Source organism: Podarcis bocagei, assembly GCF_964188305.1.
Source record: "Podarcis bocagei genome assembly, chromosome: 11".
Classification (NCBI taxonomy): Eukaryota; Metazoa; Chordata; class Lepidosauria; order Squamata; family Lacertidae; genus Podarcis; species Podarcis bocagei.
Window position 1 is genome coordinate 62829759 of NC_138136.1, and position 16894 is coordinate 62846652.

General features: G+C 43.1%; 1 protein-coding gene across 6 annotated transcripts in view; it reads right to left on the bottom strand.

Moving 5' to 3' along the window:
* Positions 1-16894, bottom strand: part of KIF24 (kinesin family member 24) — a 33457-nt gene that overhangs the window by 14353 nt on the left and 2210 nt on the right. For 2 of the 6 annotated variants that reach the window (XM_081212647.1, XM_081212646.1), the window contains exons 3-7: positions 9277-9901; positions 8857-9046; positions 6305-6402; positions 3705-3920; positions 1042-1129 (exon numbers count right to left, since the gene is read on the bottom strand). In XM_081212647.1, coding sequence (XP_081068773.1) covers positions 1042-1129; positions 3705-3920; positions 6305-6402; positions 8857-9046; positions 9277-9884 — 1200 coding nt within the window. In that variant the 5' untranslated portion in view covers positions 9885-9901. Of the gene's footprint in view, positions 1-1041; positions 1130-3704; positions 3921-6304; positions 6403-8856; positions 9047-9276; positions 9902-11405; positions 11805-11924; positions 12065-16894 lie in introns of those variants that run through there. The other 4 variants (XM_081212649.1, XM_081212648.1, XM_081212651.1 and 1 more) reach the window with 4 other exon arrangements.

The window sequence follows — 16894 nt, forward strand, 5'->3', positions numbered from 1 at the left end:
ATCATATTTAACTTTTGTTTTGGTTCCTTCTAGTACGCCGTATGTTTTTCAAGGGAAATCCGTTTTTTAAGAAAACCATGAGTCTTAAGAATCTAATGAGGGGAGAGAGAAGAAATAATCTAATGAGAGCCCAGGCATGTCCAGTATCTTCCTTAAGAAAACGCTTAATGAGAACAATTGGCCACATGCACTTAGTACACACCCTAAAACATCTAATGACCATTACGTGGGGCACAGTGGTATTTCCATGGTACCTGCACCCTCAAAGCTTAATAAAATGTGTACGTCTGGGTGGTCAGAATTACCGTATTTTTTGCACCATAACACTCACTTTTTTCCTCCTAGAAAGTAAGGGGAAATGTCTGTGCGTGTTATGGAGCAAATGCCTACGGGTGCTGGTGAGGATCTGCTGCAGTCGTGAGCAGAGGATCCATAGTTCCCCTTCCTTCCCTCCTCCGTGGCTCGCTTTGAAACAGCAAAGCGGGAGAAGAGCCGCTGAGTGGGGAGGAGAGAGGGACAGAGAGCCTGCTTCTTTAAAGGAGCAAAGCGGGAGGGGAGGGGAGCCTTCTCCTTTTATACCCCTCTTCTGCATTATTAGCAGCATCCTTCTCCACCCACCCCACGCGTGTTCCTTGTCCCTTGAGTGCTTTTCCTTCCCTCCCCACTTAAAACGTGGTTACAAAGCACAGATCCACATGGATCCTCAGGATTTTTGCACTGGGTCACCCCAAATTCACCATCAGATCACATAGCATGTCCATGGCTACAGCTTGCACCCAAAAAATCACGCACCCACTGTTGCCTGGGGCTGCAGTGGTGCAAAAACGTGGTTACAAAGCATGGATCCACATGGATCCTCAGGATTTTTGCATTGGGCTACTCCAAACTCACTATCAGATCACATGTCTGTGGCCACAGCATGAACCACAAAAATCATATATCCACTGTTTCGTTTAGAATATTTTTTTTCTTGTTTTCCTCCTCTAAAAACTATGTGCGTGTTATGGTCGGGTGCGTGTTATAGAGTGAAAAATACGGTACCTCTAGTAGCAGGCTGACAGTGTTCACTTGGACCTCACGCAGCCCGACTATCTGCACAATATGCTTACTGTCTTCCCTTGCAAAAAGCCTGGGGAGGAAACCACATAGATTAGTTGCAAAAGTGCTTGGGGAAAAGGTTCAACAAATGCCCATTTTTAATTTTCAAAACATGAAATTTACTTTTAACCCCCACTTCCAAATAGAGCCGATTACAATAAGCACCCATTAAATAATTCAATGTAACAACAATTGGAAAAACAACAGAGTCCAAGGAAGGGGCAGCGGAACAAAACTCAAACTACGGAAGACCATAATGCTAATTTTAACCATAAGCTGGCTCCTCAACAGTCACAGGATGGGTGCCATGTGAGTTCTCTTGGAAATTGTGTTTCAGAATCAAGCTGTCATTACAGGAAATACCCTATTCTAAAAATCTCTGACGGGGAGGGGCACAAGGAGCCTTGACTGATGTTTGGACAATGATCTCTGTAAACGGACAGGTTCATATGACAGAAGTCATTGTCCTGGGCACAGGACATTTGGATCAGGGATGGGGAATCTGTGGCTCTCCAGATGTTGCTGAACCCCAACTCTATCAGTCCCAGGCACAATGGCCGATTGTCAGAAATTATGGGAGTCATAGTCCAGCAGGTTCCCATCAATAACCTGGCCGTGATACTCCAAACTAGCTCCAGTTTCCAAGTAATCTTGAAAAGTGGAACCATGTTACCAAGTCCATCTCTTTCCAAGAAATGTTGGAACCATTGCACCAAAGTTGGTTAAAAGGTGCTTCATGCCACAGGCATCACTGTTCTATACACAATCAAAGAGAGCCAGTGCGGTGTAGTGATCAGTGTTGGACCTGGGAGACCAGGGTTCAAATCCCCACTCAGCCATTAAGCTCCCTGGGTGACACTAGGCCTGTCACTCACTCGCAGCCTGATCTATCCCACAGGGTTTCCGTGGGGATAAAGCAGGGAGGAGGGGAACATCACCTTGAGCTCATTGAAGGAAAAGTGGGATATAAATGCAATCAGTCAAGGTTGGATCTAACTGCAGGCTTTGAACTTGCCCCTCCATGAGTGCAACGCCATCAGTCACAGGATGAATACTTCCTTCCTGGCCAGCTGAGGCACCCACCAGCAGCACCTCCACCTTGCCTGGGTGGAGCTTCCATTTATTAGCTCTCACCCAACCCCTGACTAACTCCAGAAACTTGGGGCATCCCCTGACACACTCAAATCAGACGAACACAAGAGCTGAGCGTCATCAGCATGCCGAAATAAAAAAATTCCTTCCAGTAGCACCTTAAAGACCAACTAAGTTAGTTCTTGGTATGAGCTTTCGTGTGCATGCACACCTCTTCAGATACACACGAAAGCTCATACCAAGAACTAACTTAGTTGGTCTTTAAGGTGCTACTGGAAGGAATTTTTTTATTTTGACTATGGCAGACCAACACGGCTACCTATCTGTAATCAGCATGCCGATAATTAAGATCCCAGCAAGATCGGACCAAAAGCCTATCTAGAGCAACATCCTGCTTCCTCAAGTGGCCTCAGCCAAAAAATTTTGATGATCTCACTCACTGGTTGAAAAACATGACTAAAGAACAGGAGGACACACAGCACCTGATCCAGCAACCCTTATGTAGAAATGGATCCCACCATGAACAATGGAAGGTAAGGCTCCACAATTTCACATCCGCATCTTCACCCAACCCTGCCAACAGTGGGATGGCACCAGCTGCCCTTGAAAGACACAGCCATTCACGGGAAATTGGTTTTATTTCAATGCACAGTCCACCCCATTCTGAAGCAGAATTGATAGCTGAAACTTCCCAGCGGGAGCTCCTCATTTCATTTCACACTTGAAATTGCAGGGGCAGCAGACACTGCTGAGTGTATCAGCTAGAACAATCAGGAGTGGGGGAATTAATTTATGTTGATATTTAAATTGTCATCTGCCTGTTGCAGAATTAATAACCCAGAGAGATGATTAAGTGCTTGCAGTCCTCCATCCCCACAGAGCCCCCACGAAACAGCGCTCTCGCCACCTCTCCGCTAGAAAGCACTCCCTGTGCCATGCAAACATCAACACATCCCTCAGGTCACCCTGTCAAAGGAAGGACAAAAGCTGACATGACTGAGCCACACGGGAGATGTCTCCATTCTGGAATTTACGGAGAAGATAAGATCGGGTTACAGCAGTTGCTAGAATGGTCACACACAAAAAGAGGGGTGGGGTTTTAATGCTTTTTACTGAACCAACTATATCAGCAACTAATTTTATGAGAAGGAGGGGTCAGGCTCCATCGCCCCTTCCCTCAGTATGGACTGACAGCAAGCCCTACTGTGTAGCCCTGGCAACAGAAGGAGGAGTAGATACTTCTCTGGGGGCAGATTTGGCTCTGGGCGTTTAGCTACCAACTCCTAAACTGCACACTTGTGAAACTACAAAATCAAAGCCTCCCTCCTCTTTTAGGCTGACCGAGCAAGCTGCACAGCTCTTGGGACAGGATTTTATTGTGCATCCCTTCACTAAAAAAACAACAATAACCCACTTGTCCCCAGATTTTTCTGTTCCAAGCAACTCTAATTCTGTTCAGCTATATCTGATTAACGGCCTTGGTTTCAAAAGCTGTACTCTTGGATTTTAAGCACCTCTTCCTTCCATTTAGCAGGTCATAAAGCTGTCCACAGTAGATCTCATAAAAGCTGATCCAGACATGGAGGTCTTTTCTAGTCTGAGATGCTTCCAATTGCCTGAAGATATCGTTAGCAGCCAGGGCGTAGAGCCCTGGGTTTTGGTGAGTGCCAATCATGGTATAGGTCTTGCCAGCACCCGTCTGCCCATATGCAAAGCAGGTGGCGTTGCCGCTGTAACAAAAGAAAGAGAAGCATCTTTTAATATAACAGCTTCTATTAGCGTGTAAAAGACTATGGTAAAACACAGACACTGAATGCTTGCCCAAAACTACTTCTGTGGGATAATCAAATGTGGAGATATAGAAGCAGCCTCCAAGAGATCTCCTGATGTCCTCTCACATCCTGTTTAGATCTGTTGCACATAAGACATTCTCAAAAGGCTTGACTGTAGAGAAGGCAACAAAGCATATGGAAGAGTCATCAGTGGCGAACATCATGTACAGAGCTGCTACGTGAAGTTCAGTGGCTATACAAGAGAACCACCATAAGCTACAAGAGCTAAGCTTTTCTGCCTTCAGTACTAATGCAGTCCTCTACCTGGTGGGCTAACCAGGGCAAAGATGGCACCCTTTAAAACAGTCCCCTGGAGCTGCTTGCCCTCCTTTTGATTCCTATCTTGCATGTTCCCCAACACAATGGCTCCATTAGGAGCGGCTGTCACTCCAATAATAACCTTCCCAGCTGCCTCAAAAAGAACTCCTGCGTGATGCCTTTGTGGCTTGGGCACAGCATGGGGCACTCTCCATTAAACTGGCACCATAATTGATTATGTTCACATTATAATGGTGACAAAAATGTGGAGTTTAGTCTTTTGTGATATTCAGCTTGGCCAATTAGTCAGTCTAACTAATCACAATAGCCAGATTGAAAGATGGAGAGAAGGTATTTGGTCTTTTTGCTTCCTTAAATATGAAAGCGTCTTGTGTCTGTGTGTATGTACAGTTGAATGGTAAAGATAAAAATATTGATATAGAAGTTGTGAGCAGTATTATATCTGACCTTTCTCAAGTTACACTCTGATTTAATATGGTTGCATCCTAAAAGTATCTTCATCTAGTTGACTTTATCCCAAAAGTCATAAGGCTGAAAACAAAATGTAATTATACTGGTGGGGTTTCCTTATGTAGATGAATACCAGTTGTTGTTTTAAGTAGCAACATCAAAGATGCGAGGGGACTACACTAAATTGGTATAATTAAAGAAGCAGAGACCAGTGGTACAAGACAATGACCTTGCAATAAATATTTCTTCTACTTACACCAAAGAAGATTGTCTCTGAAGTACCTTTATGTTATTTTGCAGTGCAATGCAGAGCAGCTGAAATCCAAATTTGAACCCCTGCTTAGTCATAATGGAGCCTTGCAAATCGGCACCATTTTTAACTGTCCCTGGCCCAGCTTATCTATTGTAATCCACCATGAACATTTGGGATATGGCAGGAAAGAAATTTTAGGTGTGGCCAAGGTGCAATCCACAAAATGCTTATAACCTAGGTGGTATTACTCAAATCTCTGCCGACTTCTCTGGCATCAAAAATTAGTGGGCAGCGCCTCCAGCAGATGACACTCAGGTCTGACACTCCATACCGAGCCTTATTTTGAAACAGCATCTGAAATCCTGAATGGCCACAAGAGGCTGCTCTTTTTCTAGCTGAGTGAGACGGCATTAAAAGAAGCAAGCCTTAGTTTAACAAACAAATTAGGACCACCAGCACTGGTTTTCCAGCCCATGAGCTGATTTGGTTCACAATACAGTGGTACCTCGGGTTACATATGCTTCAGGTTACATACGCTTCAGGTTATCCTTGAAAGGGTGTCAGGAAGAAACACCCGGACTAGAATTGGTGCCTGGCTACTGACTGCAAACAGTCACAGGATGCAAGAACATTCATACTGAAGAAGCGCGGCTGGTGGCTGGTTGGTTTCCAGGCTCCATTCAAAGTACCATTTTTGACCTTTAAAGTCCTAAGTAGTCCAGTGGAAAGCTTGTTTCTTCAGTTGCCATTGCAAACCCTACGCCAGACCCCCTTTGCCACTGAGTATCTGCTAGAATGGCATTCCTTAGGAAATACTTCCCTAAGTGGGTGCCCATTACAGCAATTCCGTGGAAGTCTTCAAGACGCCCATGAAAATGTTCGGGCCTTGGGGTTACGATGGTGGGAACAACTGAGTTATGCTACGCCTGTTACTGATTTTATACCGGATGCCCTTTTTTTCCTTGTTTGTTTTATGATTATTCTATTTGATTATTCACCTTTTAAATTGTGAGCTACCTTGTCAAGTGGTAGGATATAAATCTAAATAAATAAAATGGTAAACAATTTTTACTTTCCTTCTCTTATCTGCTCATTTATTTTAAAATGACACATAATTCAGATATAGGACAGTGTGTGTGTGTGTGTGTGTGTGTGTGTGTGTGTGTGTGTGTGTGGACCATCACCAAAAGAAAAACAGAGGAAGAAAGGTGAGCACCATGAAAACATCAATAAACATATATTGTATAAACAATGAAAATGTTCATAGGCACAGATAGGGAAAGGCTACACAACACCCTACCCATTGAAAATGTGTTGAATGAGGGGGTGGGCAGTCTTCATGTACACATCCTGGTTGGAACAGGCCTCCCCAAAGACTTCATCAAAGTAAAACACATGCTGCAAAAAGAAAAGGGATATTTACACAAAAAGGAATACCACTCCTTTCACCCACCCAGGATGATAAGATACACAGCTGTGGATGTGAATCCCATTCAAAGTGAAACCAGGAAGCTCAGACCCCGCATAGCCAAATTCAGACATCATGCAATCACCATCAGCCAGAGCAAACTAATGGATTCAGCAACTGTACCAAGCAAGTGTCTCTGGAAACAAAGCTGTGAGCGGAGCTAAAATAAGAAAGGGAAGAGGGAGGGAGGCAGAAGAGAATACTTCATCTTGCCTTAAGCGAACAGGTATGCAATGATAACATGGAATGATGCAAAATAAAAGTTAAGGTCCAAAATCAAGCCGTGGATTCTTGCTGCTGAAAAGGAACTTCTACTACCAAATTCTGATGTATTTTTGAGGCAAAGGAAACTAGAAACCTAGAAAGACATTTCTAGGAAATCCTCATTTCAGAAGTAAAACTTCCTGTACTTAAGGCTTCTTCATCTTAAGTTGTTTGTGTCAGTAGGCACAATCTATGAGGACTTTATTTATTATTTGGCAAGAGCTCCACTGAACTGAAGCACCAGGGAGAGGAGGGGCATGTGTGTACATAACATGCTGCTCTGCAGACTGGTTACCTTCCTGCTGCTGTCAATCGGAATGAGAATTTGATCTAGGCAGCAGAAGGTACCTGGGACCAAGAGAGAAAAAAGATGCAAGACTATTAGCTGAAAAATCATTAACCACAGAGGGGAAGGAGGGCAGAGGAAGAGAGAGCATAGATCATTCAGCGAGAACTGGAGCACTGAAGGCCTGTGAGAACCTTGCTCTCTAGTACAATGGAACCCGGGGGAAAGGGAATTCACTAGGCTGGCAGCCCAGTTCTGTTGCCTTTGTTAAGCACAGGCGCCTCGGGCAGTAATTACAATATGCTCACTTTCCAACAGAAAAGAGAGAAGACAATGCAAGGAAGAACATTTAATCGTTAGAAATGCCCATTTCTCTTTTTTGGGGAGGGTATAAATCAGAGGTAGGTCCAACAGAATTACAGAAAAGTTTCAAGCAAGAGAAACTGCATGTTTATCACAGTCTAGATAAGTCAAAGTTTGGATCATGTCATCCTTATAGCACCATTTGTAATGTTATTTGGGGAGTGTTCCAGTACTGGCCTGAGATGCCTCCCCTCGCCACCCGCCAATCACAGGTTGTGGCTCATATGTGGAAGGAATATCTCCCTAGAGCACAATATGGCATCTGGAATATGGTCTTCTACTGTACCATAGGCATTCACACCAGAATGATTCGTGAAACACTGTTGTGCAATATGAGAATATAATACAGCAGCACTTAATTATTATGCAATCATTTTCTGGTAATGTCAAATTCCCTGCTGCTATAAATGTAACAGATATCTAAAAGGTAAAGGAAAAGTACCCCTGGATGGTTAAGCCCAGTCAAAGGCGACTATGGGGTGTGGTGCTTTTCAGGCCGAGGGGATAGCGTTTGTCCAGAAAGCTTTCCGGGTCATGTGGCCTGCATTACTAAACTGCTACTGGTGCACGGAGGACCATGACGAGTGCCAGAGTGCACAGAAACACCATTTACCTTCCTGCTGCGGCAGTACCTATTTATCTACTTGCACTGGTATGCTTTCAAACTGCTAGGTTGGCAGAAGCTGGGACAGAGCAATGGGAGCTGACCCTGTGGTACAGATTCGAACTGCTGACCTTCCGATCGGCAAGTCCAAGAGGCTTAGTGGTTTAGACCACAGTGCCACCTACGTCCCAAAATATATAAAATAAATAAAGAGTATAGGGGTCCATGGACCTTGGGAGGACACCTGCCCCTTTGTTGGCCTACAATACACTATAGCATTCTCCTACAGACTGCAGTACTGTTGCAATGCTCCTTGCTTGCTGTCACTGCTGCAACTACGCTTGCTCCCTTTCAGCTTCCAGGAGCAAATCAAGGTGTTGGCTCCAACTTTCAAATTGTTATTTCCTAGGCCCAAGGACAGTGTCATCCATTAAGATAAGACCCCAGGGACTAAAGCAGTCATTCAGATTTCTGGAGGAGATCCTTCTCCACCTGTCGGCAAGCCACTGCAAAAGCACAAAGATGCCCTCTCTCACAAGCAGCTTCCTCTCTCACCTTTCCTGTCTCTAAAGCCTTATCCACTGGGCCTATGGAAGTCCATGCAAAAGTTCTCATTTTCAAAAAAGGGCTTAATATTCAGGGGATAAGGTGTTGATGAATATTCTGGATTTAGCCGTTTTTACTGTTTTGTATGCTCAGATTTATTTTATTTTTTACAAAATTTTAAGAATACAGATTAGAACTCCAAGTTCTGCTGTGGGAAGTTGTTGTTTTATCTCCTCTTTGATTGTAAATAGATCAGTTTGATACCATTACTTGAACACTTTAAGACGTGATACAAGACGAAAGGAGCCAAAATACTGCAACCTGCAAGATGTACTGGCTGAGGTCAACTGCCTCCTTCTTCTCATGGAGCAGGAGGGTTTCTTTATCTTCTACTGTGATGATATTCACTTCCCCGCGCCTCTCTTCTCTTAAGCCAAGGGGACGCTTTCGGACGCACACACGGATCTTGTCAGTCTCAGTCCACGGGGTCTCCTTCTCAGAAGCATTAGGTCTGCGAAACACAGGATGTCAAAAATGCTAAATTTGCAATTTCAAAGTCAGCCCACGCTACAGAAATTTATACGTGCAAATTAAATGTATGCACATTGTATTCCTAAAAGAGTATGTAGGATAATTGGTTGCAGAATTTTATTTTATTTTGTAACTTTTAACTTCCCCCACATGTATGAAGGAGAAAATTACATTGTTCCATGTAAAGGAATACAGATAAATGGTTATTACCTGGTACAAGAATGAGGCACTCCATAATTATAACCTGAAATATGAGCTACTCTTTGTACAATGGGGGCTTCAGCATCCCCTAGGAGAGGAGCAATATCGTTAGATGAACTGATAGCTGGAATGCCCAGTTTATGTTCTGTCCATGTTGCAGCAGCATTCAAAGAGTCTTTCCTAGGTCTTTTGTATTCAGCTTCGTGGCTCAACACTGCAGCTAAATCATCTTTATCTTCATTTACAGAGCAATTGGATAAGGCACACAATTCGGGCTCAAGCTGCTTTCTCCCTCCATCTCTTTCCTCCGAGAGGGAATCAAAGTGCAGTTGTCTTCGAGGGCCACATCTCGTCGCCTGAGGCCGGAGGCAGAGAGAACCTGTCTGAAAATGCTGTTTTTTCCTCATTGCTTCCTCTTCTGCCTGCAACATTTTGATTATTCGAATGAGCTGGAAGAGGCGCTTGCGGTCCTTCATGTTATGCACTCCCAGCTTGGTGTAATCTTTCATGGAGACCTTGGCAAGTTCATCAATCCTCTGAAAGCCAAGGGCACTAAAATGGGGAAAGTATTTCTCAAGCTCTGCTTCACAAAGGCAATCGTATAGACAGGAGGCCATCTTCTATTCAAGGTCTGCTAAATAAAGCAAAAAAGACAAAGTGAAACATGTCTGTATGAAACAGTGACTTTTTTAAAACATGGAAACTATCCATTAAGGGCAGCTGCAACAGAGCATCTGCTTCATGCTAAAGGGCTGACTGGAAATAGGGCAAAGATCCGGCAAAAAATGAATCAGGGTCTTGCAGCAGCAGCAGTGCTTAGATGGCAGAGTTTATTGGTGGATAATACCTCACCATTCAAAGTTTTATTCATATTTAAATTATTTCTAGACATGAAAATAACACCGTCATTAGTACCAGCGGAAAAGGAAAACCCAAGTTCAGATCGCCATTCATCTGTGAAGCTGCCATTTCAGTAATCCTTACATCAACTCTGTCAAGTAGGCCAGTAATACTACTATCCTATTACAGGGAGGGAGCTGAAGAACAGTGGCTTAGCGAAACTCCCCAGTGAGCGAACAGCTGACGAGATTGGAAACAGAAGCCTTCTGGCTTGCATCTCATTTCCCTTTAGAAATGTGCACCTGCCAACAGGACAACAATTTGTGGTTCCAACAAAGTGGCCTCTATTCCACAAAAGCCGACACCACTGATATCTAGGAATCTACCTTATTCTAAGTGAGACTGCTAGTTCTAGTTCAGCATTGTCTGTACACTGACTGGGAGCAGGAGACATTCCCAACCCTAACTGGAGGTGCCAGTAGCTCTGTTACTAAGCTACTGACGCTTCCCATAAAAATTAGCGTTTAAGGTCCCACAAGACTCTTTGCCATCTTACTCCAGCCCACTAAACATCAGCAGACACTCTGGAAATGGTACTGCACTGGCTACTTCAGTACATTTAACACATTAGGAATTACTAGGTTTGTTTCTGTTTGTTGTAAATGGGTTTGGTTCCCCTTTTTATTCTGATTGCTTATTAATTTTTAGATTTTTAATTGTTTTGTTGTTATTGCTGGATTACTGTTTTACCATATTATGATTTTTGTGTGTGCTTTGAGTAATTTAAAATAACAAATCAAAGGAAAATAAATCATTTTCTGGAGCTAAATAATACAGAAAACAGAGAAAGGAAACTCTGGATATCCAGGTATATCGCTGCTTTCATCAAAAGGTATTCAGCAATGCTTCTCATTGTGCTCACCTTGTCACTCTGACAAAATTAACAAACAAGTGACTTTAAAATCACAGCTGTAGAATACGAGTTTATGAGGAGAATGGAATCCTGAAGCCCCAAATCTACCCATTAAACTTATGAACCTAAGGCAGAACAGTGCCTACTTCAAACACAAATTGTATCATAATGAATATTGCTTCTTTTTCTCCAATGAACTGATAAGTAGATCTTCTTAAATGGTGACCCTCATTCAGGAGCCTTAAAAAGCACCTCTAATGAAGTATTGCAGTGTGTAAATGGAATCAGTCAATCAATCAAGTCAGACAGTTAGTCAAACACAAATATTCACAGTATACGATAACACTACACTGAGAAGCACATACTAGAACGTGCAATCACTTACTTGTGTCTCCCGGCTTCTTACACTTGCAAAGTATCTACAACTAATGCTACAAGCTGCAGAGATTGACTCTACCAGCTACAGAAAGCGATGTGCCTAAATTTAGATGTGCCTCTTCCAGGCCAACCATGTGTTCCAAAGGCTCCCCACAGCTAATGATCAAAAGGCAGTGAAATGGATATGGACAAATTCAAAAGGTCATCATGTCACAAAGACAAAGGGGTGCCTGCATGTATTAATATATATACAAGAGGTTCTGCTCCAATCATAAGTGTGCTACTGCTGCTCTGGAAATCAAATAGTTTCATTCCAACCTAAGTGTATTTAAGAAGAGCAACTATACACAATTTCAAGTTTATATTTCCTTTTTTATTGCGCACCATTCGATTATTATTATTGAGAAAATCTTACAATCTTGATGCACTAAATAGGATTTTATTCATATTCACATTCAAGCTAATGACACTTCCCTCTACCTACATCCAGGATGCATTCTTATAAAATTATTTGATAGAAACTCACAAATCCCCAAACAAAACTTCCATTTGTTTCTTGGTGGAATTTCCCTTTTGATCAAACAAATGCTGAAAGGTTCATACGTGCTTTGTCAGCCGATTATGATCTCAGTCACCAGCAATTCAGTGTTAAAGAAAGAAGACTTGCTGGAAGGAAAGCAAATTGTTAGCTGAATCTACTGAAATCAAATGCTCTATTGTTTATTTAAAATATTTTCAGGTCACCTTTCAGAGCAATCATTTTGAGGGCTTTTGGGGGGCAATTTTTACAATCAAGTGGTATATAAATTTTGTGCAATAAATAAAAAAATTAAAGCCTCCTCAACGTGGGTTACAAGATAAAACAGAATACAGCAAAACATAATAAAAACAGCAACAATAAACAAAACAACTAGCCCCAAACTGTCAAAATCCAATAACAAAGTAAGACTGAAGCAATCAAGCCAACAAGCGCACCTGAAAAGGTGCTTCTAATAATATCCTGTTCACTTGGGAGGCCAGAAACATGGGCAAAAGGATGATTAAACATTACTGGGGTGGTGGAACAAGTTATGAAGAATCAGGCTAAAACAACCACTGGCTCAACAACGTGTTTTAACTACCCAGAACCATTTGCTACATGGGAGGGATCTCTGGATAATGAGATGCAGAGAGCACTAGCCACATAATTTTTAGTTTGCATTTAGGAGAAATAAAAAATGCTAAGTAAGAAAATTCACCTGATCTACAAGAATACCAATTTTGGACACACACAGTGGTTTTAAGACCTAGTACTAGGCATACAGAAATCAACGGGATCTGCTTCAAACAAAGCATAAGAACAGGTTGTAAAAAAGGCTGTAAAAAAAACAACCTTTTCCCATTCTCTACATGTTTATTTCACTTATTTATCTTGGTTATGCCCCGGTGCCTCGTGAAATAGACGTTTTAAAATACAGTGGTACCCCGCAAGACGAACACCTCGGAAGACGAAAAACTCGCTAGAAGAAGGAGTTTTTTGTTTTCTTAGCCGCTTCGCAAGACGCATTTCCCTATGGGCTTGCTTCGCAAAACGAAGCTTGCCCCGCAAGCTCCGGGGATAGCGGGGAAGCGCAGCGTGTCTTCCCCGCTGTCCCCGGACCTCTTTGAAGCAAGGGGCGGCGGGGAGAAGATCGCTTCTCCCCGTTGCCAGCCCCGCAATCTCCAGGGACAGAGGGGAAGGCGCGCGCCTTCCCCTCTCTCCCCGGACCCCTTTTGAACCAAGGGGCGGCAACGGGGAGAAGCGATTCTCCCTGCTGCCGCTTCCCTTGCTTTAAACAGGTCCGGGGACAGAGGGGAAGGCGTGCGGCGCTTCCCCTCTGTCCCCGGACGGTCTCCATAGGAACGCATTGATTGATTTTCAATGCATTCCTATGGGAAACCGTGCTTCGCAAGACGAAAAACTCGCAAGAAGAAAAAACTTGCGGAACAAATTAATTTCGTCTTGCGAGGCACCACTGTATTATGCTACATCTAGAAATTCAGCAGTTGAGTTTGAATGATCAAGCCACCACCTACCAGGGACATAGAGAATTAATTCTGAGCTACAAGCAGAATCAGGTCAATTTATTATGCAAAAAGCATGTTTAAGAAGCATTCTACCCTGAAGCCAATGGCAGGATTCCCATTGTTCACAATTGAGCTGGACTGCAGCCACTGGATTTTGCATTCTAGAGCAGCTAGCCATCATGGGTCAGGTTTACTCCAGCCTATTAATCCAAAGTGTTGCATTTTTATCCCACCCATCCTCCAGGGGCCCCAGAGCACTATACATGGGTCTCCTTCTCCCTCTATTCTATTCTATCTCCCATCTATTCTAACAACCACCCTGTAAGATAGGCTAGGCACCAGGGCCATTCAGCAAATTTCATGGCAGAAATGAATTACAATTTTTTGCCCAAACACTATCTGTTATACAACAGTAGTTTGAAAACATGGCCTGTGGCCTCATCTGTTTCCTAACTGTTGTGACCCCCACTTAAAAATGCAAAAAGCGTTTCTCAAAAGCAAGTATATATTTCCAGCTACACTGAGGAAAGAACAGGAGTTCTTTAAAATAATAATTGAAAAAAGCTACATTCTTATCTTCAGTGCCACCTGCTGGTACAGAAGGGAAAAGCCACTTATCACATCACGTAAATACAGTATTTGGCTATAGACCAGGGGTCAGCAAAGTTTTTCAGCAAGGGGCCGGTCTACTGTCCCGCAGACCTTGTGGGGGACCGGACTATATTTTGAAGGGAAAAAATGAACAAATTCCTATGCCCCACAAATAACCCAGAGATGCATTTTAAATAAAAGCACACAGTCTACTCATGTAAAAACACCAGGCAGGCCCCACGAATAACCCAGAGATGCAATTTAAATAAAAGGGCACAGTCTACTCATGTAAAAACACGCTGATTCCCGGACTGTCCATGGGCCAGATTTAGACGGTGATTGGGCCGCATCCGGCCCCCAGGCCTTAGTTTGCCTACCCATGCTATAGACCCATGAGGCAATGATATCCACATAAGTACAAAAGAGAGAAAACCTTGGCCTCCAGAAAAAAATCACTTTAAATTTAATAATGCATGCTGAATATCATTTACACCTCCTGCCCTCATACATTTCCCACAGGAAATTCATTCACAGGAATAAATGGCACCAGGGTGAGGATCTTGGTTAGGGCGTGGGGAGGAATTTGCTGCTCAGATATAAATTTCAGCTTCACAAGGGGCAGCTGTTGCTTTCTATTCTGCTCTATTTTACTCTAGTGCAAAGTGACCACAGGGCACATAGTGGAACAACAAAGCCAAGCAGAATATTCTTTCCTTGTTCAGACACAGTGAAATAGCTCCACCACATCCCCTTCACAAAGGAACTATATTTTGAATCTTCTGGTACTCTGTCTAAATGACAGATTTGTAGACTGAGGGAGGGGGGAGGGAGAAATGCCTGTGTGCAAGTGGTATGCATGTGTGTGGACACCACTGGGCACAACCCTGGTTGACAGAAGCAGCCGAGAAGCTCTCCCTATATAGTAGTACCTCGGGTTAAGTACTTAATTCGTTCCAGAGGTCCGTTCTTAACCTGAAGCACCACTTTAGCTAATAGGGCCTCCTGCTGCCGCCGCGCCGCCAGAACCCGATTTCTGTTCTTATCCTGAAGCAAAGTTCTTAACCTGAAGCACTATTTTTGGGTTAGCGGAGTGTGTAACCTGAAGCGTATGTAACCTGAAGCATATGTAACCCGAGGTACTACTGTATGATCCTTCCAGCTCTAACCTAGCACCCAACCGATGAACCCAAGAGGGCATTCCCAACATTAGGGAGCATGACCAGCATTACATTGAAAGGGTAGCGGGGATATATATTCTGCCTCACCTAATGATATCCTGATGTACTCGGAGATGGGAGTGGGAAGAGAAGAGCTTATTACCAATACAGTATCATTGCCCATCTTCAACTGCACGGATGATCATAAACTGTTACCCCTTAAAAAGTGGCAATGGAATCCACAAAGTAATATTGTTTGCTTAGTCTTCCCTTAGCATATCAAATATTTTACACCCTTGGTGTGTGGGTGTGTCTGCCTGTGCAAATCATACCAATCCAGGATCTCTCTAATCCATTCATTTTTCATTTATTTTTAATCTCACAAACTCTAGTCTGTGCTTTTAAGTTCTTCATACTGCCTACATAAATAGTTCTGTAAAACTGAAAATGCTAATAAAAGTTTTATCAAATAAAAATGAAATCACAACCTACTTTGTAACTGTGGCTAAAAGCTAGCCAGTCAGCATTACTCTTTCTCATCACTAATTTCAAATACTGCAGCCTGATCCATTTTCTGATCATTCTTTCACATTAATTTTAGCCTGATGACCTCAGTGAAAAAGCCTCTGCTCCACAGCTGATGTAGGACAACTGCTGTAGACAACAGCTGTTGTGGTTCCTGGAAACTTCTCATTTTCCTGGTACGTGAATAAAACAAGTCTGAGTTATAGTGAGCAGCTAATCATTTAAAAATTGCACGCGATTCTTTCCTGCAAGGAAAGCTTTCAGAAATCCAAGAATGCTTTCTTCATTATGTTTCTGTATAAAAGGAAATCTGTCTTTACACAGTTGAAGCTATTATTGCTTCATTCCCTGTGCTTCAGTTGCCATGTTAATGGTTTCTGTTACATAGCAACCAGCTTCTTCCTTTTGAGTTATAGAAATGATAGGAGGGAGGAAAGCTGCCTATACTTTACTAAGTTCTTGTTCCAGCTCAGGGGGGAAAGACATTCCAAAGCTCTAACGGGGCTTTTAAGCTATGCTGCAATTTGTAGCTCATAACTAACGAGCAACAGAGAGGGTACAAGGAACATTCTGCCTTTAACTGAGTTTGCCCACAGACAAAGGCAGCAACGAGTATTCAGACTTTAGGGCAAGAGGTATCAAGGGCAAGCAGAATCCCCTCAGTGCACAAGTCTCACACAACATCCGCTGGGATGAAAGGATTCATCTTATGGTCACCAGGTCCAAATCTCAGCACTGAAGAAGGGTCCTCTCAAAGTTTGCCATATTTGTTAGCCGAGGAGGGGAATGCCTACTGCCACTCGCTAGGATCGATGTGGGTCTTCCCGACAATCAAGCTAAGGTGGAGGGAGGCCTGAATGCTTCAGGACAGAGAATGAGTCCCTTTGGCATACAAAGAAACATCCACTAAAGTAAATCTACTTGGGAGGAAGCGTAGCAGTATACTGCTTGGAAGACTGAAGTGATGTGTTACTGAAATGCCAAAGGAAATTTAGAGGAGCACCGGGACACAATGTGAATCCCAACAAGATAAACTAGTGAACAAACAGAATGGGGAATTCATTCAGCACATACTGACCTTTCCTATTTCATGGAAAACACTGGTGGAGAAGCAGGGCACACCACACTCTGAAGCAGCACAGGGTGGAGAGATCACTCCCTATCTTTCTCTGGCTTT